Here is a 26,149-nt window from a genome sequence, read left to right on the forward strand (position 1 = left end):
CTATCATCTACTGCTCCAACAATGTGTTAAAAATGGCCAACCATGCTACTGTTATACAGCTTGTAAACATGCTGCAGCACGTATGCTTGCTGTAACAGCAAGGTTGTTTAGTTACTTTGTTAAGTTACTTAGTTGAAAATGAACTAAGTTGTTATTATTTTGATGTTTTTAGTTTCCGATTGATATATCAGCTTGTGTGCAAGTTAAGTTTTACTTGTTTCAAAGTATGATTAGTGGTAGTAGGTAGTATTTGGTGATGTATTTGGCTATAAATGTATTGTTTTTTCTAATTAAATGAATGAGCAAAATGAGCTATCAGCCATAAGTTCCCTTGCCGCACATTTGTGTGCAAGTAAAAATATTTCATGCATCTTGCTTCCTTGTTCTATGTCCTGATAACCCCAACACAATGCCAACATTCATAATGAAATTTACTATCAGTTTCTGTTGGTAAAATAATCAAACTCTTTTAAATCCATTCACAAAAATTAACCGATAACTAAAATAGTTTCAATAAGAAACAAATGAAGTTAACCGATAACTAAAATAGTTTCAATAAGAAACAAACGAAAGAATGTTAAATACACAAAGTTCATATCTAAGCCTAATTGGCTGGCATCTCAAACCGGCAAATAGGGCAATAATGGCTCTGCCTCAGCCACTTCTCGATGCAATCACCATGAAAAGTATGAGAACAAGGCATCCGAGAAGCATCAAACCCAACCTCGAGCTCCTCCAAACATATCATGCAGTCTTCTTCATCTCCAGCTTCTATTCTGACCGTCTTTAGCATCTCCTTAAACAAGGACTCTTTAGCCGGAATCATGCCATAGTTACTGTTTTGAAACTCTGGTTCTGATTCAGCCAATGCTCTTCCCATCAAAATCCCATCATTGTAATGTTCCACAATGGATGCCTGTATCACTGATCGTAAAGGCAACACTTTACAATTAATTCCTCTGCTAAGAACCCAATGTGACAGTCTTCGTCCACGTCAGAGAATTTCATGAATGAAGCTGTGATAACCAAGAGAGGCTGTGTTGATTCGGAGTCTTGTAAACGTGGGAAATAGAATTTAGTGAAGCAGGTGCTCGTTTTCAACAATGTTGAGCTTGAAACGGAAGGTTTGTCGGAAGGACAAAGGGTCGTCGGTGGTGGTGTAGATGTCTGCTAGGCAATCATGGTGGACTGATACCAAAACGAAGTCAATGCTTAATTGAAAATTCATAAAACGGGGAGCAATATTACGAGTTTGTGGGATGATCTTATTTTGAAAAGTACTGCGGTGAAAGATACCACACTCGTTTGGAGTTGAATCCATTAGGAACTTAAGAAGCTAGAAACGTTTATACTAGGAACCCACAATCAGTTTTTCTTTTTGAAGTTTCCTATTCTCCTAATAGTATTTATAAGAAAAGACAACGGCGGTGTAGAGTATGGAGTAGAAATACGTAAATATTATTTGTTTAATCACTAAATTATAAGTATTCCCATTCCTCTAATGACTCCTAAAACGATTAGCAGTTAGAAACCTATAAATGAGAGGGGTAAATACCAAATAATCCCTCGGGCTATTAGCGTAAATCTTATGGTTTCAAGAATAATTTTCATTCTAATATTTATTTTCTTTTGGCCAATTATTTTCTTGCTTGTTCTAATACATTTTTTAAAGAGTTTGTTTCCAGATAATTCTTTTTGCTAAATAATTACAATAATAGTATTACCAAAAATAATTGTTATAAATTCTTTTAGGAGTTTAAATTAAATTTTAATTTTTATAGTAGTAAAAATATAATTTCATCATTTGAGTAATTTATATATTTATCATTTTAAAAAGATTAAGTTAAATTTTTATTATTTTCAAGGGCAAAGTGTAATTTTATATTTACTAATTTAAAATTTTAAAAAATTAAAAGATCTAAATGAATTTTTTTTCTTTTTAGGAAGGCCGAGGCCCCGCCCCTTAAAATTTTTTTTCCTCTACCTCTATAAAAAATTTATTTTAGCATTTCATTAAATTTTTCATCTCTTTTAACTCTTAAACTTGTATTGTTTATAAAATCACTTCAAAATGGGTGGAAAAATTAAGATCTGTTAACTTTGCTGTCGCGGTAATTTACGTGTATGCCACGTTAGCAAATAAATAATTTTTAAAAATATATAAAATATATTTTTTAAATTTTTTATATTGTTAATCATTTTAATTTTAAATTTTTAAATTTTAAAAAATAATTAATTGTTGACGTGACAATTCACTTTATATCACACCAATAAAGTTAACAAATGTTAATTTTTTTATCTATTTTAGGATAATTTGATAAATAATTCAAATTTCAAGCGAAAAATTAGAAGAAGAACTAATGTGATTTGACAACTAATTCAAATTTCAAGCGAAAAATTAGTAAAAGAGCTAAAATAATTTTTCTTTTTTAGCTAGAGGGCAAAGTAAGTTATAATGCCTTTTATTTTTGTATTATATTGATATATTTAAGTTTAGGCCAAATTTTACTAGTCCTTGTACTATACATGAGATGTGGATTTAGTTTCATATTTTAATATAATCCTTTTTAATCTTTTGTATCAATCTAAAATATTTTCTGTATTAATATATATTTAAGGGTTGAATTTTTTTTTTACATAAAAGGAATAATTAAAAATTTTTAATTCATGTCAAATTTGACATGAATTATCTATATAGATAAAGAATAAAATATGACAATTAAATTGTTAAAATATTAATCGTATAAAAAATTATGTAAAACCACCCAAATTTTACTATAGTACATAAGTAGTGTTTTTTTTAATAAAGAGAAGGCCTGAGAAGGCCTGAAAAGGCCAGAGCTAAAACTTGTGTGAGACATTCGGCCAGCTCCAAATCTTCCATCGGCAACTTCCAGCTCCCAGCTACTGGGCCTTCCAGCATCTGCAGTTCATACGGTCTCTGGTTGAAATGCTTTGCTACAAAATCAACAACTTGGTTTGCCTCCCGTGGCACATGCTTGATCTCCACACTCCACTGCCAGCTCAGCAATTCCTATATCAGTCTCCAAAGTGGCTTCAAATAATTCTCCACAGGTGCATCATTCTGTATCAACTAGATGGGCCCGAAGTTATCACACTTAAGCTCCAGATGCCTATAACCCTGTTGCCAAACTATTTGGAGACCATCGGCCATAGCCTGCAACGCCGCTTGTAGTATTGAACCCACTCCTATGTTCCTTCCAAAACCAGTTCACCATTTTCCCAATTCAGCTCGAGATACCCCACCTACGGCTTACACACCCCATAGAGGAGTCCATTGCTCCATCTACGTTAAGTTTTATCCAACCCGACTTCGGTAAAGGCAATATACTGCTTCCCATATTCGACTTGGGCACCTTGTCCCTCCCTCTCTTTGCATGCTCCATACTTCGTGCCCAACTTAAGTTGTGATTGAGCACTAGGTCAGAACAGTAATGAACATGTAGGAACAAGTTCTTATTTTTCCAGATTTGCCAAATAAGCATTCAAAAAGCGAAGCCCATTGCACTCCCGCATATTTGATACCACCAAGTTTGTTATCAATATTATCAGTAATCCAAGAGCTTAATGGAGCATTGAAAAAAATCATCATTAACCTGTTCGAGAATCACTTTCTTTCAAGTTGCCATAGCCCCTTGTACGATCACCCACTGCATGGAGAGTGTCATCATAGCATATTTGGGAAAAAAATATTTTAAGAAATACTTTTGAAAATATTATTAATATCATATTTATAAAAACGTTTTGATAATAATTTGAGATAATATTTTATAAAGTTTTGCAATAATATTTTATAAGGTTTTGAAATAATATTTTGAAACATTATATATTAATGATATTTATGATGTTTTAAAATATTTTCTATTAGAAATAAATTTAATTTCTAAAAATAAAAGTATTATTTTAATATATTATTAAATATATTATTTAATACCATCATAAAGTTTATTATAAAAATATAACATCATATACAATTTATTAAATTTAAATTTTATAATTTGAAATTCATTATTTAATTTAAGGGTAAAATTGAAATTCTATTCAATTCAATTCCTTACATAATCTTTTTCAATTCTTCTATCCAACCAAAAAATGTAATATTAAAAATCCTACCAAATGCATGTGTGTGGAAACCACGAATTTAAAACATTGATATATAACTGATGGATGTAATATAATATGTATAATAAAAATTAAAAGATGAAAATTATATTAAAATAATACTTTAGTTTAGTAGCAATATTAATGATTTATGAATGTAAATAATATGGGTTCAAATCTCACTCATGTAAGTTTTTATTGATTTTTTAAATAAAAAAATTAAAATACAGCTTTTTTTACCTACATAATACAAAAATAAAAAATAAATACTTAAATGGTATGCTAATACCATTATTTACTAAAATAGTATGCTTGCAACAGTACTAAGAGGTGGAGGGCATAAAGGAGGTAACACCCAATTTTTTTCGGACACATTCATTCAAACATCATTACAAAATTATACGTTTTTTTTAATATATATATATAGGGTAGAGGGTGTGAGAGAAGCGGTACCAATATTTATTTTTATATTTATTTATTTTACAAATGATTGTATTGATGCAATTGGGTTTTTAATTTTATAGAAATGGTGTGTTTGAAAGAAAGACAGATATGTTTTTGTGTTTTTTTAATATTTGTTTCTGGTTTTTTAATTTAAATGCAGATAACAGAAAAGGTATTAGTTTAATTTTTGTTGATAGTTTATTCTGTAAAGAGGGTGTTTTGAAGAAAGGGAGTAGGTATATTTCTGTTATTTTTTGTTTAACATTATTTTTTGTTGTTTATGTACTTAATACATGGTCCCATTGTGTTGAAATTTTTGAGAGTTTTTTTTTTGTTATTTACTTAACTAGTATAAAGACAATTATTATGTCCATTAATGTGATCTTTTCAATTTTTATTTGTATTTATTATGTATTTATTTGTTGGCTTTGTTATCCAAAAAAATACAAAAAAAAAACAACAACTCAAATGGTAAAATAAATAAATACAATATAAATAGTGATACCGCCTCCTACATGCCCTCCACCTCTTGGTACTGTTGCAAATATACCATTTTGGTAAATAATGGTATTGGCATATCATTTAGGTATTTATTTTTTATTTTTGTATTATGTAGGTAAAAAAAATCCTAAAATACTCTCGAATAATATAACTTATTTTAATTATAGAATGACATTTTCGTAATTTCTTTAATTGAATTGGTGACCGGTTGACTCGTGATACCAATGACATTTTCATAATTTCTCTAATTGAATTGGTAACCGGTTGACTCGTGATACAAACTCAGTCTGGAGCTTAAATAATAGTAAGTACATATATAATTGATAGATGTAATAAATTATGCAAAAAAAAGTTTAAAAGGTGAATATTATATTAAAGTTTTAGTTTAGTGGCAATGTTGATGTTTTATTGATATAAATAGCATGCGTTCAAAACTCATCCCATTTAAGTTTTTCTTATTCGTCTTTTTAAATAAAAAATTAAAATATCATTGAATGATGTAACTTATTTTAATTATGAAAGGATATTTTCATAATTCCTCTAACCGAGTTGGTGCAAGTTAACTCATTACATCAATTCAGTCAAATGATTAAATAATAATATAGATTATTACTTGTGTATTCTATTACATCCAACTAAATCACTAGTATTTTATTTCCACAAAATAGTTATTTATAGTGAGCCAAATGTGGCATTAGGGATTTTGCCTTTTTTTTTTTTGGTTTGTTATATTTTGATAGCAATGATCGAGTTTGAATGAAATGAATCAATGTAGTCCTTATAAAACAAAAGTAAGACAATTAGTATTGCATCGATGAACCACTATTTTTTATTAGAATGATACGTATCGATATTAATCTATTTTAGTGTATCATTTCAAATTTATCTATTTTTTAAAAAATATTTAATATATATATAAATATATTTACAAATATAAAATGAATAATACTAATTAATAAACTCAACAACTAAAAATCTATGGTTCAGATAAATCTTTAAATATTCATCATTTAATATGAATTTTTAAGGATTTAAATCTTTCACTTTTTCAATAAATAAATAAAAAAACTAAAAGGGAGCGGAGATTTTTTCTTTGATAATCAAATGAGTAAATTATTTTTATTATATTTAGTTTTTTATATTTTAAATATAAAAGTATATTCTAAAAAACTTTTTAAAATAAATAATTAAAAAAATTTATATTCTTTTAATATTATTCATGCACCAAATCGGCACGAATCAAAATTTTCACTAACGAAAAATGATAATTGTTCTAATTTAACAATGAAACGGTGCGTATTGGTTAGCACAATCGAAACCGGTGCAAAACTAACCAAATTACATTAGAATATATGAAAAAGTAAAAATTAATAAAGATATCTCTCCCCGCTCCGGTGATGCCCCTTATTATACTTACACACCTACTTCTCTTGTCATCTGTTTTACACATTTATTTGTGCGGGCCGTTTTCATCTCTTTCTTAGTTTTTATTTAGTTTTAAATTCACTAAAAAAAAGCCTGCACGAGATTCTCTTGTTCGAGGAATCCTTCACGGTACAAAATTCAATGCTACAATTCTTTTTTGTCCTTACAATTACAGTTTTAATTTCTCTTATATAAATAAATAAATAATATTAAGCTTGCAAAACAAAAGTTCTAAAATATAAACACGAAATTCGTTCTTCAGATCTCTGAATGCTCACAGTTCCGGTAATGACAGCTTAGTAGCGAACAAGGACTTCATATTTGATGCTCTTTTCAGGCGAAAGCTTTTGATCCTCTCTTCTTTTTCACCTTTTTCCAGTTCTGCCGACACGCTTGCTTTTACTTTTTTTTTCTTGATTTAATTGTATTACTTTTCATTTACTTGAGTAGATGTGGATTTTGGCTATGTATCTTTTACTCTCTTTTTTACCGTTGAGATTGTGAAGAAAATCTGAAAACGGAAAGGAAAATTTCAAACTTTCTTTGTTTTAGTTTGCTTGTCTGGGTTCTCCATTTTCAGTCGCTATCCAGTTCGATATCATTTTTTTGTTTTTTATGATTGAATTAAGTTTGTCTTTTATTTATAGTAACTTATAACTAACAAGCTAATGATTATGTAGTGTAGTGCCGTTTTGACTGCCATTACTTGCAAACTGTATTAGGATATTGAGTGCGTTTGGTTGTTTTTAAAATGCTACTTTAAAAAAAAATAGAGTTTAATGCTAACTAGCTAAATATTGAGGCTTTGGTTGGGTATGACCTTCGCAGATTTCCAGATTTAGAAACTTGGAATTTTAATTATTTTTGGGTTTAACGGAGATGGGGAAATCTCCAGCGAAATGGATCAAGACCTTGCTTCTTGGGAAGAAATCTTCAAAGTCCAGTTTCTCAAAAGGAAAAGAGAAGCTGGTAAGGAAGTATTAATTATCTTCAAATGTGAAATAGCACTTGAAGATTGAAAATGTTGCATATTCTAATTTTTGTTGATTATCATGGGCAGAATTCTGCAACTAAAGGTGAGGTTTTGGTTTCTTCCAAGGTGTCTGACCTATCAGCGGATCCTCCATCGATTTCAGCACCTATTCTAGTGAGCCGTGTTAGGAATGTGGTGGACTCTGAGAAGGGTATACCTGACCAATTGCCGATTGATGGGGCAAATATTCCATCTCTAAAAGTGGATGGAAATAATGCCACAACCGGTAATTTTGGTAACCCAGAAAATCCTGATAGGATTAGGCTTGACCCAGCTGCTGTGACAGTACAGGCTGCTTTCAGAGGTTATCTGGTAGCTACTCTCCCCTTTAAAAGTTACTTTTATACTTAAAGGTCATCCATAGTAATGAAACTTGTAAGCATTTTACTGCTAATCGTTCAGTTGTGTGAAAACTCTGTTGACTGTTATTTGCAGTATCTTGAATGCACTATCACTGTTCTGCTTATTTTTCTAATATTGGAACCTTGCACTTTGCATCATGCCTTATGTTGTTAATGATGATTGTTTAACTTATAGTTAAGGATATGTGAAGATTAGATGACATGTGATTGATTCATACTTCTTTCGTGGTATGATCTAGACCTTTCGTTTATTGGGAGGTAGAAAATTGAACCAGATATAGGTTTAACTGCTTATATATGTCAGACTCTACAATTGACTGGCTGCCTCTATGTTTTATATTTACTTTATACTTTCATATTGTTATGAGCATAGGGGATGTAAGTGAATGTAATTCTTAGGGGCCCGGATTACTGTTTACAGCAACTTGGGTAGTCTACTATTCATTTGACTGAGTTTCTCAGGTTAACACAAGTATCAGTTTCGTCTTGTTTAGAGATATTTGAGTCTGTAAATATTCGACAACCTGCTGATTTATAGTATTTGTAAAAATTTTAAATGCAAATTTGGTTTTTGTAAGTTTGCATAAAGTTTGATAGAGATACTGAATCTGCTGTCAACTTTTACATTTACTTATATTATGATTATTATCCTCCCTAAAATCATGTAGTTTTATTGATGACAATATTTTGTGTTGGAAGGCTCGCCGGGCATTTCGAATCCTCAAGGGCATTATAAGGCTGCAAGCAGTTATTTGTGGTCACTTGGTTAGAAGACAAGCTGTTGCTACTTTATGCTGTACATGGGGAATTGTTAAGTTGCAAGCACTAGCTCGTGGTCAAAAGGTCAGATGTTCAGATATTGCCATGGAAATACAGGAAAAACATCCAAGACTGCTTCAGGTGATTTTTCTTACCGATCAGTGGATAATGGCTTGTTGTTTCTTGCTATCCTGACAATAACTGTAAACAACAGTTGTTTGCCCTAGTTGAGTTTGTTGTTTATGTATAAAGTCTGAGAATAAAGGTATTTTTGTGATTATATTGATATTAACATGGGCACTGATATCATAACCATTCAATAATAATAAAGGATAATTTTATTTCAGGTTCTTATCTGAAAATAAAAGTATACCTCCCTTTGTTTCATTATGTGGCATTTTGAGTAGCTAATTGCACATAACGTGATAAGGTAGCTACTTTTTTTTTTTTCTTTATTTAAGCAGGGTTTGAAAAGCTCAAATTCTATAGGAGTGAGCATATCTTCAATGGTGAAGAATTTATCAAATAATGTGTTTGTTCAGAAGGTATGATTTGGTTCCTCATACTACTATTGTATTCTGCTTACTGTTTAAAATGAGAACTTCTGTGCTGATAGAAAGTCTGTGATGTTTAGCCTTTAGGACAATTTTCATGCTCCTAATTCTTGCTTTTGTCACCGCAGTAGTGGTCTGATGCATATTTTTTAACGTATCATTGCTCCCGTTTCTTTTGTGCTTCAAACTTGCGCTTATGCACCTTGATCCTTTGAATGGTTCTGTTTACGTTAAAGTTATAATTTTCTATTGCGGATATTCTTACTCTTGTTATCTTTAGTATTTTTTTTTCCTCTGTGGTACTTAATGTTTATAATATCAGTACAATAGAGGCGTCTTTCCTATTTTAACTTGCAAGTGATGTCTAAAACTCTAAATAGCTGTATGCCCCATATTATTTTGAGAGCCACCATGCCTGAGTCCTGTATTTCACCTTCTGAGAATCTTGAATGCAAATGTATCAGTTGTTCATAGATCCCTTCTTTTTGTATCAAAACTACCTCTGGCCTATTTTTTAAGCTTGTTTATTTATCTACATTTTTTACTACTATTGATTTTTGATAATGCTTACTTGTTAATATGTTCTTCTCAGAGGACTTAAATCTTAGAAAATGTCTTCAATTATTTTGGGCCCCCACGTGTGGCACTTCCTTTCCTAAGCTTGTTGAACCTCATGAAATGATAAACAACAAAAGAAGAAGAAGAAAGAAAGAAAGAAATGTTATGTCAAGTACTCAGACTTTAGAACTCTAGCATGACTAGTAACAAAATTTTGCATGAAGATACATTCCTGCTCCTGGCCCCTTTTCCTTTAATATGGATGAAATTTGTTAGAGATGAATGTTTTTGATGCGTGCCACTGCTTCCTGTTCCTAGCTGATGGCCTGTTGTGGATGCCAAGAATCATGGTGTCTTGACCTACGCCAGTTCTGCAATGTTTTTTTTCATTGTTGTTCCAATCTGTATTTGACCATGCATTTCTATCATTTCAGCTTTTGGCCTCATCACCTTCTGTATTGCCTCTACAACTTCAGTATGTTCCGGAGGAGCCTAACTCATCCTGGCAATGGCTTCAACGATGGACAAGATCACAATTTTGGGAATACCCCTCAAAACCAATTAGGAGTGGAAAGACAAAGCTAAGTGTTCAGAAACTATCCAATGCAAAAGCTGTTAATGGATCTAGTCATTCTACCTTGGAGCATAAAAAAAATAAACGAGGTCTGAGGAGAGTTTCTGTCAACTCAGCAGCAGATTCAGTTTGGGAGCATCCACAAAATGAGCTCGAGAGGGTTAAGCGCAATTTAAGAAAGCTTTCCAACTCTTCAAAGGAGGTTACTGACAAGTCTGAGTTTGTTAATGAGAAAACAAAGAAGACTCTGAAAATATATTCTAGTTCTAACGACCCCGATGTTTTAGAGCAGGAATCTGCTGAGAAGATAAGAGATGTGACTGCAACACTATCAGAACTGTCAATTCTTGAGGCAGATCTGAAATTTTCCTCAGAAGATGCTTCTCTTGGTGAGCCTATTGTCTGTCCAGCAGTTGATTTTCCACCGGCCAAAAACAATGGCAAAATTGAGCGCATGCCAGTAACAGAGGAGTTAAACTCTAAGGATGAGCAGGTCGGTGATGAGAGCTCAAACACAAACCAAAGAAGAGCTTCTTTCCCAGCAAAAATTGATAATCAGGCAAATGGGTTAAATCACATGCCAAAAGTGCTCAGTTATATGGCACCAACTGAATCTGCGAAAGCTAGACTTAGGGGTCAACGGTCCCCAAGGTTTATCCCCGAGGCAGTTGAGAAAAATGGGTTAAACAGGCGGTATTCTCTGCCAACTTCAACCAATAGTAATACAGGTTCACAATCCCCACATACTCAAAGACAGGTTCGAGTAGCTGCCAAAGGTGCTATCATCAGTGACAAATCTCAATCATCCTCTAAAGATGCTAATGGTAAGCACAACTTCACATTGAATGTTTTATGCCCTTCTGTTTGTGATTTTGTTTTGCTAAATTAGTATTACCTATGGATATTCTGCTTAGTTTTCCCCCATTCTTTAAGTAAGAGATGGAAACTGGCAGCCTCTGTTGTACATAAATTCATGTCTACATGTGTAGTTAAACATGTTGGAATTCCTTAAATTAAGCAGATTTTCTACCTTAGTTCTAGGAATTTCCTTGTACTATTAGCCATAATCAAATTACTAATTTTTAGGGATAGGCTAATTTCTAGAGATTATTTCCTTTTTAATTTTCCTGCTATTCTTTAAAAGGCTATAGTCAGATTAGAAAAAATAAGAATAATTCTTCTTCCTAAACTTGTTCATGGTATCAAGAGCATCAGGAATTCAGTTGATCCTACTCTTTCTTCTCTTTTCTTGTTCTGTTGTCTCTGTTAGAAACCCTACTCTCATGGGTGACACCGAAAATTCCTCTGAGACTCTTCGTAAACTTCGGCTAACCAAAACTCAACTTGAGGCTCTTCATAAACTACTCAGGACTCCTACAGCCAGTGGGTCACTAGCTATTCAAGGTACTGCTTTAAATACTACACACGAACCTATCACAACTTCCTGGATACTAGACTCGGGTGCATCCGACCACATGACAGGTAATCTAAGTTTGTTTCACACCTATTTACTTTGTCATGATCACTCTCGGATTTGCATAGCTGATGGATCTTACTCGCTGGTGGTTGGAATTGGGACAGTTAGACTTACTGAAAATTTTTCTCTTGATAAAGTTTTACATGTTCCAAATCTTTCCTATAATTTATTCTCAATTAGCAAGTTTACCAAGGATGAAAAAGTACTTGTTGAATTTTCTGCTTTAGGTTGTGTGGTTTAGGAACAGGAATCGGGGAAGATGATTGGCACTGCTAAAGTTGATGATGGCTTATATGTTTGGAACAAAAACAGTTCACAAGAAGGGATGGCCTTATCTACATCAAAAGAAGATTCTATCATGCTATGGCACCGTAGACTAGGACACCCAAATTTCATGTACTTGAAGAAATTGTTTCCTCTACTATTTCTAAATAAGAAAATAAGTTCATTGAACTGTGAAGTTTGCCAACTGCCTAAACACACTCGTGTCCCTTATCCTTTGAAACCTTATGTTCAATCTCAACCTTTCTCTTTAATCCACAGTGATCTATGGGGAGCCAGTCGAGTAAAAAACATCTCAGGGGCTAGGTGGTTCATAACTTTCATTGATGACCACACTAGAGTTTGTTGGATCTATCTCCTTAAAGAAAAATCCGAAGTCTCTAAAGTCTTCAAAAATTTTCATTCAATGATTCGAACCCAGTTCAATTCAAATATTCACACCCTTAGAACTGATAATGGGAGAGAGTACTTTAATTCTATCCTAAGTCCTTATCTTTCTGAGTAAGGAATCATATATCAAAGTTCTTGTCCTGACACACCTCAACAAAACGGGGTTTTCGAGAGGAAAAATAGACACCTTGTAGCCATGGCTCGTGCTCTTATGTTTACTATGGGTGTACCAAAGTATTTATGGGGAGAAGCTGTCCTCACTGCTTGTTATCTTATAAACCGACTCCCATCTAAGGTATTAAACTTTCAAACACCTTTACATACTATTCAAAAAAATTTTCCCTTGTTTCGTGTTCCTAATCTCCCAACCAAAACATTTGGTTGCAAAGCGTTTGTCCACAACCATCAACCTAACCGATCTAAACTTGATCCTAGAGCCCACACTTGTGTCTTTATTGGTTACTCACCTACACAAAAAGGGTACAAGTGCTACTCTCCAACCTTACACTGGATGTTTGTGTCCCTTGATGTTACTTTCTTCGAAAACGAGCCATATTTTTCAGCCTCTCATCTTCAGGGGGAGATACTTAGTGAAGATGAGACCTTGAGCAATCTTCTCATTATACCTCAAGACTCTATCAGCCCTACCACCACTACAAAACCTGCTGAAAATCCTACAGCCACTGTTTTTCCTGTTTTGGAACCTGTTTTTCCTATCTCCACTGTTCAGCAACAAGAAACAAGGGTGATTAACCATACTAATGAAGAAAAACAGCCCACTCATTCTGAAAAACAACAAGAAAAAACTCAGGGGCTTCGTGTATACTCTCGGAGACATCAGCTGCCTGAAACAGAAACAGTAGTACCAATGCCATCTTTACCCGAGGACTGTCTTGAGGAAAAAGTTTCACCTCCTTCATCTTCCATCTATCTTCCAATTGCAGTAAGAAAGGGCACTAGGAGCTGCACTTAACATCCCATTTCTCGGTTTGTATCCTATGGAAACTTGTCTAAATCCTACAATGCCTTTGTTTCTAATGTTGAGTCTATAGAAACTCCAAAAAACATAGAAGAGGCTCTTAAGTCAACCAAATGGAGGCAAGCTGTGTTAGAAGAAATAAAGGCTCTTGAAGACAATGTAACTTGGGAAATATCTAAACTACTTACTGGGAAGAAGACCGTGGGTTGTAAGTGGATTTTCACCACAAAATTTAAACCAGATGGGAGCATTGATCGATACAAGGCTAGACTTGTGGCCAGGGGTTTCACTCAAACATATGGGTTGGACTATGAGGAAACATTTGTATCGATGGCCAAATTGAATACTATTCAAGTACTTTTCTCAATTGCTGTCAACTTAGAATGGCCTTTGATCCAATTGGATGTAAAAAACGCTTTTCTCAATGGAGAATTAAACGAAGAAGTCTACATGGATTTCCGCCTGGATTCGAAGGAAGCAAGGGCCAAGTATGCAAGTTGAAGAAGTCCTTGTATAGATTAAAGCAATCCCCTAGGGCTTGGTTTAATCCTTTTGCCAAAGCCATGACTAGTAGACATTATACTCAAGGTCACGCTGATCACACCTTATTCGACAAACACTCGGATAATGGGAACTCCTGTATTCTCATTGTCTATGTAGATGACATAATATTGACAGGGGATGATTCTATTGAAATTGAAAGACTAAAAGAGTTCTTAAGTCTTGAGTTTCAACTTAAAGATTTGGGGAATCTTCGATATTTTCTAGGAACGGAGATAGCAAGGTCAAAGGCAGGTATTTCAATCTCTCAAAGAAAGTATGTTCTTGATCTACTTTCTGAAGTCGGACTGTTGGGTTACAAACCAGTCGAGACTCCTATGGAACCCAACCTTAAATTAGGAACTGATAAGGATAGAGAAGAGGTAGACAGGGGGAGATATCAACGGTTAGTGGGAAAACTTATCTATCTTTCTCACACTTGTCCGGACATAGCTTTTGGAGTAAGTGTTATAAGTCAATTTATGCATGCTTCTAGGGAGAAACATTTAGAAGCTGCCTACAGGATATTGAGATACTTAAAAGGGACTCCTGGTAAGGGGTTGCATTTCAAGAAAGATGTAAATCGAAGCATAGAAGTCACACTGATGTAGACTGGGCAGGGGCAGTTAATGACAGGCGCTCCACAAGCGGTTACTGCAGCTATGTTTGGGGTAATCTCGTGACATGGAGGAGTAAAAAGCAATCTGTTCTGGCACGCAGCAGTGCTGAATCTGAATATCGAGCTTTGTCCCACGGTATATGTGAAGGAATGTGGTTACAACGGCTAATGGGAGAACTAAAATTATCCTATACAAAACCTCTAACATTATACTGTGACAACCAGGCAGCAGTTAGCATAGCTCATAACCCTGTACACCATGACCATACCAAGTATGTGGAAATTGATCGCCACTTTATTACGGAGAAAATTAACAAAGGGGAAGTTTGTGTTTCATATCTACCTACAAGACAACAAGTAGCAGACGTGTTAACCAAAAGCTTGAGCAGAAAAATGTTCGAAGAAATTATAGGCAAGCTGGGTTTGATTAACATCTACACTCCAGCTTGAGGGGGAGTGTTGGAATTCCTTAAATTAAGCAGATTTTCTACCTTAGTTTTAGGAATTTCCTTGTACTATTAGCCATAATCAAATTACTAATTTTTAGGGATAGGCTAATTTCTAGAGATTATTTCCTTTTTATTTTTCCTGCTATTCTTTAAAAGGCTATAGTCAGATTAGAAAAAACATGCTCTTATGTGGTAGTTCTATGCAATAATTAGCATGCAACTTTCATTTTGAGCATGGTATCTAAACTAGACAGTTGTCGTCTTTGCTCATCACTTTTGAACATGTTTAGTTCTCTCCCTCTATGCTGCTTCTACATGATGACCATCCTTTATTGTTGGCTTGGCAATTTTCAGATAAGGTGGTCAGAGCCAAGTGGAGGAGGTAATTCTTGCACAAGGAATTGTTTTGATGAAGTTTCCATGGGTAAATATTTGTAGATGTTACAGTTGTTTATTTGGTTCGTTTGTGTTTGTACGTAAGATTCTTTGGATCCACTGTTCACTCTCTTCTACCATTTAATATCATAGGAATAGAGTGTGCCCATTTGCATATCTGGCTTTCATAGATATCCTAGTGTTATAAATCTATCTATTTATCTAATCTATCTACCTAATATATATAAAAGTACCAACTCTAAAATTGTAAATAGTGAATGACATATTTACTCTTAATATTTTTTACAATTAAGTATTCAAACAATAGTTACGCTATTGATAATTTTTAAATATTTAAACCTTAACTAATTCTTTTTTTATTAAATTAAAATATCAATTAATTTTATTGATTTTACTAAAATTCTTTTAATATAAAATTCTTTTATTTAATATTTTATTCTTCTATTTAATATTTTTTTATTTTACTTTCCTTTTTTTTAATTTTTTTACTTTCCCTTTTGAACGTATATATGATTTAATTAGATTTTTTTACTTCAAAATTTTTGGACTTAATAGTTTTAATTTTATATCAAAATAATATTTAAAATTAAATATTCAAATAGAAAATAATTTTGTTTTATTAAATTAAAAGATTAATTAATTTTATTTTGGTATTATTTCATTAAATTTTTTATTAATGCAGAAATCTTTTAATTAATATTTTTAATTGTTACTTTTTTGTCTAAGCATTGAAAAAGGACATGACAAATTTGACCCTTAACATTTACATCTTTTATCAATCTTGTTTTTATTTTTTTTATTTTTAGTTAAATTTGACTTTCAACCCTTTAAATAGAGTAAAATTTTACAATTTGCATTTCAAAAAGAGTGAATTGTTTTTTTTTAAAAGAGAAATATTGACTAAAATGTTAAAATTTTAAACATGAAAGCTCGCATGATAATCCACGTATATTTCATGCTATTTTTTTTGAAAATTAATAAATTTTTTACTTTTAAGTTATTTTATTTTTGAATATTTTTATAATTATTAAATTATTATTGACGTGACATACAAGACAAATAGTGTCATGTCAGCATGAAGCACACGTAGATTGTTATGATGACATCGTTAAAAGATTAATGTTTTAATCATCATATCCGTTAAAAAAACGATTTAACTACTTTTTGAAAGGTAAATGGTTAAATTTAACTCAAAAAAATAAATAAAAGTCAAATTCACAAAATATATAAACATTAAGAGTTAAATTTATTATTATACATTCAAAATTAGTCAGAAGATAAAATTAATAACTTTCTATCCTAAAATTACTTTTAGTCTTCCTATAATTCTACTTAATTTACAAATTCCTAGGACTTATACATGCTTCTCGAAATTTTAATTCTGTGATTCGCTGCTTGATTGCATATTTATATTTACTTCCTCAAATTTATTTTAGGTATACAAATCACTACAAGTATGATAATTGTTTTACAATTTTCATTTTTATATACTCATAATTTATTTTCATTATTTATACTTAAAGCTTCCGAGTAAAAATTATATCCTTTTTGGGAACACGTCAACAATTGTTTAGTACACAATATGTATATATATTTCTTAAAGATCTAAATTCTACACTATGAATATATTTTCAAAATAAAAAATAAAAAATTCGTCCTACAATTCGTAGAACTTACGATTATATTCAAGGAATTGAAATACAACAGAACCAGTAGAACCAAACTACACTAAGAAACAAAAAGAAGAATAATTTTTTTTTCCTGATCCCAAAAAAAATTTAAATACTAAAATAATAGCTTGAGAGATGTTTATAAAGGAGAAATTGGAAGGTATCATTGTAAGAATAATATCATATATGCAATTTCTTTTTGAGTTTCAAGTGGACGGGATTAAAGAAATGTTTCTTAAGAGGGGATTGGTTAGGATATCAAGCTAATTTGAAGAGTTGGAACCATCAATGCGTTTAGACTATATAAAACATTGTTGATCTATGGGGAAAATAGTATCAATGAAAGAATCACCCACATAAGGATTATAATAAAATGACTATAAAGTTTTTAATTAATTGATTAAGTCACATTGAGGAAGTTTTGATACTCAATTGTGATTGCATTCAGTCATCAGTTTTTGAATACAGAGAAGTATTGACATTCGTAAAGTATTTTTGTTTGGAAAATTGTTCTAACAATCCATATATCCAATGCCATCCGATGTTGAATTAAGTAGCTTTGCTGATCAAAGAAAAAATTTGGAAAAAAAAAGGAACATATTTGTGTAAGTGGTGGAAATAATAAAAAAGAAGATGTGCAGATTTAATGAAATGGCTTTGGGAATTTTTTATGTTGAGCATAACAATGAAAAAAAGAAGCATAATATCAAACATGATCATGTATGTATTGGTAAAAGGTAGATGTTGAGTATTTAGATGGAAGCAATTATCAAGAAACAATATTAAGTGAAATGATAAATGGTGGAGATGAAGGAAGCTTACTACACCAACATTGGGCAATAGAAATTCATGGGCTTCTTGTAACACCCCTAACCTATATCCGTCGCCGGATTAGGGTTAAGAGGCATTACCAGACATATCAGAAACATTTAGCATTCATTTCACAATCATCATAGCATCATAGTCATACATCAATACAGAGTCCCTTGCATAGGTCAACGGAACCTTAAACATGCTTTAGAAAGGGGTCAGGACTAAACCGAATGCATACAAAATTTTTTTGAAACTTAAGTATTTTTCAAAGTTATATAGGTCACACGCCCGTGTGAACAGGCCGTGTGCCTTATACAACATTACACACGCCCGTGTGTCTAATGTCGTATAAATAGGGCATACATACTGACTTGTCTACACGGCCACAAGTCACACCAGTGTGTCAGGCCATGTGAAAATTAAGGAGGCTACTGACTTGGATCACATGACCAGTCACACTCCCGTGTGTCTAACCCGTGCTCGAAATTGACTTGGCCACATGGCCTAGCACACGCCCATGTGTGCGACCGTGTGGTGTGCCCAGGCTTATTTCGAAATGGCCATTGAGCAACACGGCAGAGACACACACCCGTGTCCCTGCCCGTGTGGGCAAAAATAGGCCATTTACAAGGCCATAATGCCACCCCTTTAGGGTCCTCCTTACAAATACCTTTCAAGCATCAAATACATCATATTTTCAACCAATTTCAACTACAAAACATTCATAATTCATATCATATATTCATCAACTAAATTCATGCTCATTATTCTAAATAAAATATACATATTTACCTACTAAACATATTCAATTATACATATTCTTAACACAAAGTTTCACATTCATTCTTGTATCAAAATCATACCATTTCCATAACCAAACCACATTACTAACTTACCAAATTGACCATTTCTCACTAGGTCATTCACGAGCACATCACATAGGCATAATTTGCATCACGTATCATATACCAAAATCAAACCATAAGTTCAACCATAATTTAACCATATCACATGGCATGATATACACATTACAAAACATTTACAAGTACTTCTAGCCTATACATGCCATACTTCAATATATACATTTTCAAAAGGTACCAAAATAGAGTTCCATAGTGTGGTGATGATCCTCAACGATCCCCAAGCTCCCGGTAGCCACGATATCTATAAAACAGTTGAAAGACACACAATGTAAGCTTTTAAAAGCTTAGTAAGCCTTATATAAATAAACTTATCACATAACACAATTATAAACCAAGCCAATCATGTAATTCATGGCCAAAATACTATCACTTACTACATAGTTCATATACAATTCACATAATCCTAATTCATTCGGTCATATAACATATTTTCTCATGCTTATTTCATATATCATCACTTACACATGTACTTACCTTTTACTCTCAAACATAATATAAATTTCAAACGTACTTGATTCGGATACACATTTCATATATTCATTCTTTTCTCGGAATGCCCATTGAACCCTTCAGAATCATAAGGATATGCGGATAAGTCAAAAAGCTCGTACAATGCCAACATCCTAGACGTGGTGTTACATGTAATAAAAAACGATGCCACTGTCCCAGACAGGGTCTTACATGAAATCAAATACGATGCCGATATCCTAGACATAGTCTTACACGTAATCATAAGTCGATGGCAACGTCCCAGATGTGGTCCTACAAGAAATCACATATCGGATCCTATGTCATAACATATGTATCCTAACTATTCCTATGGTTCGTACGGGGCTTTTTGAACATCGAAACACTGCTGATGCTTTCACAATTCCACATATTCATCTTCTATGTCATTCATTTCATTTCAAGAGCATATAAGCATTGATAATTCAATTCAAAATACATTTATTTGTATATCGACTTACCTCGTACGGAAATGAACAGAAACAAGCGACTATTCAACGACTTTCGTTTTCCTCCGATCTAATTCTGTTTTCTTTAATTCTTGATCTAAACCAATTCAAATTTAACTTATTCAAACTCACATTCATTCAAATCAATCCAAAAATACATATTTAGGGCATTTTACAAATTAGCCCTCACATTTTCACATTTTGACATTTTAGTCCCTAATTCATAAAATCACAAAATACACCAAATTTCCATATACACTTGCTTAGCCGAATATACATGGTGTTCATATAAGTCCATATATTTCATTTATTTCACATTTTAGTCCCTCAAAATCTCATTTTTACAATTTAGCCCAAATTACTCAAATTCATCAAAAATTCAAAGACAAAATATATTAACCCAACACATATCTTTTATTTACTATAATCAAACTTCATAAAACTCATAATTTCATCAATGACTCAACTAAAAATCATCAACAAAATTAGAAATTAAAACTTGGGCTTGATAGATTACTAAGCAACTATCACAAAAACGTAGAAATTATAAAGAAAAGGAACAAAACTCAACCTTAATCAAAGAAATCAATAGCTGAACCCTAGCTTGTATTTTTCTTTCTTTTTCTTTGTGTTTTTCGACAAGGATGAGTATAAAATGAACTAATTTCATGTTTTGTTTAATTTAATTAACATAATAAGCCATTTACTAAATTAGCCTTATTATTTTCATTATAATTCCACTAGCTAATGTCCATCCATGTCATTTCATGAATTCAATGGTCCATTTACAACATAAAGACCTCACATTTAAAAAGATACATCAAATAGGCACTTTAACAAATAGTAAAAAACTTAGATTGAGGCAAGAACAAAGTACTTGATTAGTTGGCTAGTTTCGTTGTTCTACGACCGAGGTAAGTTCGTAGGTGTTAATTTCAATATAAATGAATGTTATATGCTTTGATATTGCATAAAATGTGTTTATGAGATTGCATATAAGGTTTGAATTGTGAATACGACTATACGAAAGTGTTCGACGGTGAAATCGACAAGCGAAACTTCTCAGTTAAACTTTAAGTACAGTGATGATGATAATGTAATGTCATTAAGTAAATTTACAGGCTTCAGGCCATGATATCTGCACTTCGTGTGCGAATAATACCTTGATTTGGCTACGGGCAATGATATAGGTATTATGAGAGGATTTATCTTGATTTGGTTACGGGCCATGGTATAGGTACTTTGGGATAAGTTAATAATACCTTGATTTGGCTACGGGCAATGATATAGGTATTATGAGAGGATTTACTTTGATTTGGTTACAGGCCATGGTATAGGTACTTTGGGATAAGTTACCTTGATTTGGCTACGGGCCATGGTATAGTTGCTTATCGAATGTGATTCTTGAGTATCTGATCTCTATCCCTAATGGTTCAGCAGATAAATGAATGTCATGGTTGAGAAAGAGGTTAGTACGAGATAATACGGGTATGTACGGAACTTACTCAATTACTACATTGAGAAAGTTTAAGGAAATGGTATTTAATTATGTTTGAGACATGAATAAGGTTTGTATTATTGTAAAGATGATATAGTAATGTGTTATTTGTCTATGTTTTATAGATAATCAAAGCTAGCTCAGACTTGGGGATCGTCAGGAAACGTTGTCACACTATCTATCATTTGTTGGTACTTTTGAAGCTTGTATTTATGGTATATGGCATGTATAAGCTAGTGTCATTTTGATGTATTTTAGCTATGATATTAGACATGAGATCTGGTTTGAAAGTTAGTGTAAATTTTGGTTGGTAAGTGCTATATATATATGTGTGTGATGCCTATGATGCCTTATATGTTGGCTTATTTGATGTGATTATGTGTTGGTTATCTTGGTTAATTGTTAATTGATGTGTTAATGCTTTTGGATTTAGATAAATTGTGATAGTTTTGGTTTGATTAAATGGCATATTTTTGTTGCTTAAAGATATATTGAAATGATGCTATTTTTGGTTGATTTATGTGTTTGAGATTAGGGTGGCAAATTGGCTTTACAAATGGCCTATTTTTGTCCACATGGGTAGAGACACGGGCAAGTGTCTCAGTCGTGTACGACACACGATCATGTTACACTGTCGTGTGTCCCTTGCGATAGTCCTATAATTTAAAGTCAGTCTCCAGCACAGCCTAGACACACGGGCATGTCTGATGGCCATGTAAGGCACACAGCCATGGCACATGGGCGTGTGTGGCCATTTTGAAGGGTACATGGGCTAGACACACGGGCGTGTGGTTAGCCGTGTTGATAAACTGTAATTTATACATATTTTTATCCCACGCTTAGCACATTTATGGATGGTTTCTCCTTAGATTTGGTGAATTCGATGCTCCTAATCCTTTAATTTCATGTTTTATACTTAGGTGAGCATAGGAAGTAAAAAGAGCAAGAAATGGGCCGAAAACGGAGAAAATGGACCCGCATGGGAAATCGACATGGCCTGGACCTCCTCACACGGGCGTGTCACACGGCTATGTCTATTTGGCAGGATCGAAGCATGACTTACATGGGTAGACTACACGCTCGTGCCTATTCAATAGCCTTCACCACGGGCGTGTCCCTGCCGAGCCCAAGTTTAGTCCTATTCGGAGAAGGCCACTTTTGAGGGCTCTTAGGCATTTTACAGCCTATTTAAACACTAGAGGAGGCACTTAGAAAGGGGACGGGGAGTAGAAGCAAGGAATTACTTAAGGGAAGCCGATTGGTCCATCTCAGAAGCTGGATTCATCGTCAAGACTGAAGATCTCCCTTCAATTTCCATTCAGGGGTTTTGGATTTTCTTTATGTTTTGTTATCTTTATTCTTTTGAGATGTTTTCTTTCTTAGTTATGAACTAAACCCCCTAAATACCTAAGGGGAATGAAACCTAAGACAGATCTTTTTATTATTATATGAATTGTGTGATAAATATTTGACTTGTTCTCAATTATGTGTTCTTAATTCTTTTTTAATATTCCAGTATATTGATTCAAGTTAATGCTCTTATTCAGAGGAGGAATAGACCCTGTTTAAGAGTAAATTTTTCATAATTAAGCGGAGTTGACTGCACGCCTAGAGATAGGGTGATAAGATTTTTCCGAATTAGGGTGAAACCTAATAAGGGGATCCATAGATCGAGTTAATGCAACACTAGGGTGTTAATTAGAAAGAGATTTCAATTAATCAACCTAGGGTTAGACGTTTTTAGTCTCGAGAGAGATAATAATATAAATTAGGGATTTCTACGGATCAAGTCAAATGAATAAATCATTTGATTCAGAGTCAAATAACAAGTGAAGTCTAGGTGGATTTTTCCTTGGGTATTGTCTTAATCAATTGAGTTCTCCCAAAAACTTTTCCCAATTTTCTCTTTGTGCATCCTTAGTTTAGTTAATTAGTTTAGATAAAAAAAACCCTTAATTTTAGGCTAGATAATAAAAAAGAAGTAATTACTAGTACTCTTGGTTCCTTTGGGTTGAACAATCCAGTCTTGCTAAAGCTATACTACTGTTCGATTGGTACACTTGCCTTCATCGTGATAATAGTTAGTTTTAAGAACGATTAATTATAAATTTTTAAAACCTATCGCGAATATCACGTATCATGTTTTTGGCACCGTTGCCAGGGAACTAGGATATTAGGAACACTCGATTTTTATTACTTTAGCCATTCTACTTTATTTGCAATTTAAATTTTTATTTTCTTTCCTAATTTTTCTTTTATTTGTTCCTGGCAGGTTTTTATAGTGTATGACTAGAAGAAACCCATCAGGACCATTACTATTTGATAGTGAGATCGATCGCACAGTTTGTAGATACCGAAGAGAAATAAGGTGAAGCTTAAGATACACAGAGGAAGTGCAAGAGGAGATACTTCAACCACAACCAAGGAGATTTCTGAAAACCAGGAAAATCTGCTACCTTTTGCGATTGCCGCTGATCCAGTAAATTAGAATCCTGCTCCACGTACTATGTATGATTATGCTAAACCTTCTTTAACAGGAACTGAATCGAGCATAGTTAAGCCTGCTGTTGCTGCAAATAATTTTGAACTGAAACCTAACACAATTCAAATGATCCGACAGCTTGTTCAGTTTGATAGTTTGCAGGACGAGGATCCCAACGCTCACTTGGCAAATTTCTTAGAGTTTTGCGACACTTTTAAAATCAATGGCATTTCTGATGATGCCATTCACCTTCGGTCATTTCCCTTTTCATTGAGGAATAAGGCTAAACAATGGTTGAACTCGTTACCATGAGGGTCAATCACTACTTGGGAACAAATGGCCAAAAATTTTTTATTAAAATATTTTCCACCGGCTAAAACAGCCAAATTATGTAATGATATCTGCTCTTTTGTATAGATGGATTTAAAAACACTCTACGATGCATGGGAGAGATACAAGTTCAAATGTTTCACAATGGGTTACCACTCTGGCTACAGGTTCAAACGTTTCACAATGGCCTGGATCCTTCGACTTGACAGATGATTGACGCTGCCGCTAGTGGAACTATCAATAATAAGACACCTGAGGATGCTTATGAATTTATAGAAAAGATGTCAGTGAATAATTATTAGTGGCAAGTCATGAGGATAAAGCCAACGAAAACAGTCGGCATTTTTAACATCGATTGGGTCAGCATGCTCTTTAATCAGGTTGAACTTTTGAATAGAAAAATTGAAGGTTTTCTTGGTTCTTCACAGGTTCACCCAGTAATGCAGTGCGAAGTAAGTGGAGGTGGATCAAGCAATTCAAAATACGCACCTGATAAACCATAATTTATACATATTTTTACCCTATGTTTAATGTATTTTATGGATGATTTCTTATTAGAATTGGTGAATTCGATGCTCCTAAAGCTTTAATTTAATGTTTTATACTTAGGAGACCATAGGAGATCGAAAGGAAAGAGAAACGGGCCAAAAATAGAGAAAATGGGCCAAAGTACGAAATTAACACGGCCTTGTCCTCCTCACACGGGCATACCACATAGCTGTGTCAATTTGGCAGGCTCGAACACGGCCTGAAGTAGTCGAACACGGGCGTGTACCACGGGCGTGTCCTTGACAAGCCCAAGTTAAGTCCAAGAAAAGGCCACTTTTAAAGGCTTCTACGCATTCTAAATCCTATAAATAAACTCTAGAAGAGGAGAAAAAGGAGACGGAGAACGGGGAGTAAGGAATTACTCCAAGAAAGCCTATTGATCCATCTCGGAAGCCGGATTCATCATCATGATTGAAGATCTCTCCTCAATTTTCCTTCAGGAGTTTTGAGTTTTCTTTATGTTTTGTATTCTTTATTCTTTTGAGATGTTTTCTTATTTAGTTATGAACTAAAACCCCTAAATACCTAAGGGGAATGAAACCTAAGACGAATCTTTTATTATTTTCTAAATCGTATGATAAATATTTAACTTCTTCTTAATTATGTGTTCTTAATTCTTGTTTTGATATCCCATGATACTGATTCAAGAAACGCTCTTATTCAGAGGAGGAATAGACCCTATCTAAGAGTACAATTGTCATAATTAAGCGGAGTTGATTGCGCGCCTAGAAATAGGGTGACAAGATTTTTTCGGATTAGGGTGAAACCTAATAAGGGGATCCATAAATCGAGTTAATGCAACCCTAGAGTGTTAATTAGAGAAAAGTTATTCAATCTAGGGATTAGACGTTATTTGTCTTGAATAGGGATAATAACATAACTTAGGGATCTCTACGAAACAAGTTGAATGAATAAATCGTCCGATTCGGAGCCAGAATAACAAGTAAAGTCTAGGTGGATTTTTCCTTAGGTATTGTCTTAAGTCAATCGATTTTTCCAAAAAATAATTTCCCAATTCTTTTCTCTTTCCGTTCTTAGTTTAGATAATTAGTTAATTAAAACAAAACCCCATCATTCTTAGGCTAATAATAAAATGATAGTCATTGCTAGTACTTTTAGTTCCTTTGGGTTCGACAATCCGATCTTGCTAAAACTATACTACTGTTCGATAGGTACACTTGCCTACATCACGATAATAGTTAGTTCAAGAACGAGTAATTATAAATATTTAAAACATATCATGAAATAATGCGATCAAGTTTTTGGTGCCTTTGTCGGGGAACTGAAGTATTAGGAACGCTTAATTTTTATTGCTTTAGCCATTTATTTTTCTTGCAATTTAATTTATTATTATTATTTATTAACCTACTCTTTCTTTCTCTTGGCAGGTTTTCATAGTTTATAACTAGAAGAAACCGTCAGGGCCACTACTTTTTGATGAAGAAATTGATCGCATAGTTCGTA

General features: G+C 33.2%; 2 protein-coding genes across 5 annotated transcripts; one reads left to right on the plus strand and one right to left on the minus strand.

Moving 5' to 3' along the window:
* Positions 1-604: 604 nt before the first annotated feature.
* LOC107894621 (E3 ubiquitin-protein ligase MPSR1) lies at positions 605-3,407 on the minus strand. Its single transcript, XM_041084740.1, has 3 exons — positions 3,279-3,407; positions 2,849-3,034; positions 605-916 (listed from the first exon to the last, which is right to left on the minus strand). Exons 1-3 carry the CDS (start codon positions 3,405-3,407, stop codon positions 605-607), a joined length of 627 nt encoding a protein of 208 aa, XP_040940674.1.
* A 3,038-nt stretch (positions 3,408-6,445) lies between these two features.
* LOC107893972 (protein IQ-DOMAIN 31) lies at positions 6,446-15,618 on the plus strand. Of its 4 annotated transcripts, none has more exons than XM_016819132.2 (8): positions 6,481-6,621; positions 6,755-6,829; positions 7,321-7,461; positions 7,553-7,837; positions 8,587-8,787; positions 9,111-9,191; positions 10,193-11,156; positions 15,423-15,618. In XM_016819132.2, the coding sequence occupies exons 3-8, from the start codon at positions 7,372-7,374 to the stop codon at positions 15,452-15,454; spliced, it is 1,653 nt and encodes a 550-aa protein (XP_016674621.1). In that variant the 5' UTR covers positions 6,481-6,621; positions 6,755-6,829; positions 7,321-7,371; the 3' UTR covers positions 15,455-15,618. The 4 variants fall into 4 exon arrangements, with proteins under 4 accessions (XP_016674622.1, XP_016674621.1, XP_016674624.1 ...); XM_016819135.2 differs by having other exon boundaries at positions 6,489-6,621; positions 6,755-6,777; XM_016819133.2 differs by lacking the exon at positions 6,755-6,829 and having other exon boundaries at positions 6,446-6,621.
* Positions 15,619-26,149: the final 10,531 nt, after the last annotated feature.

The sequence above is a fragment of the Gossypium hirsutum genome, chromosome A13 (assembly GCF_007990345.1).
Source record: "Gossypium hirsutum isolate 1008001.06 chromosome A13, Gossypium_hirsutum_v2.1, whole genome shotgun sequence".
Classification (NCBI taxonomy): Eukaryota; Viridiplantae; Streptophyta; class Magnoliopsida; order Malvales; family Malvaceae; genus Gossypium; species Gossypium hirsutum.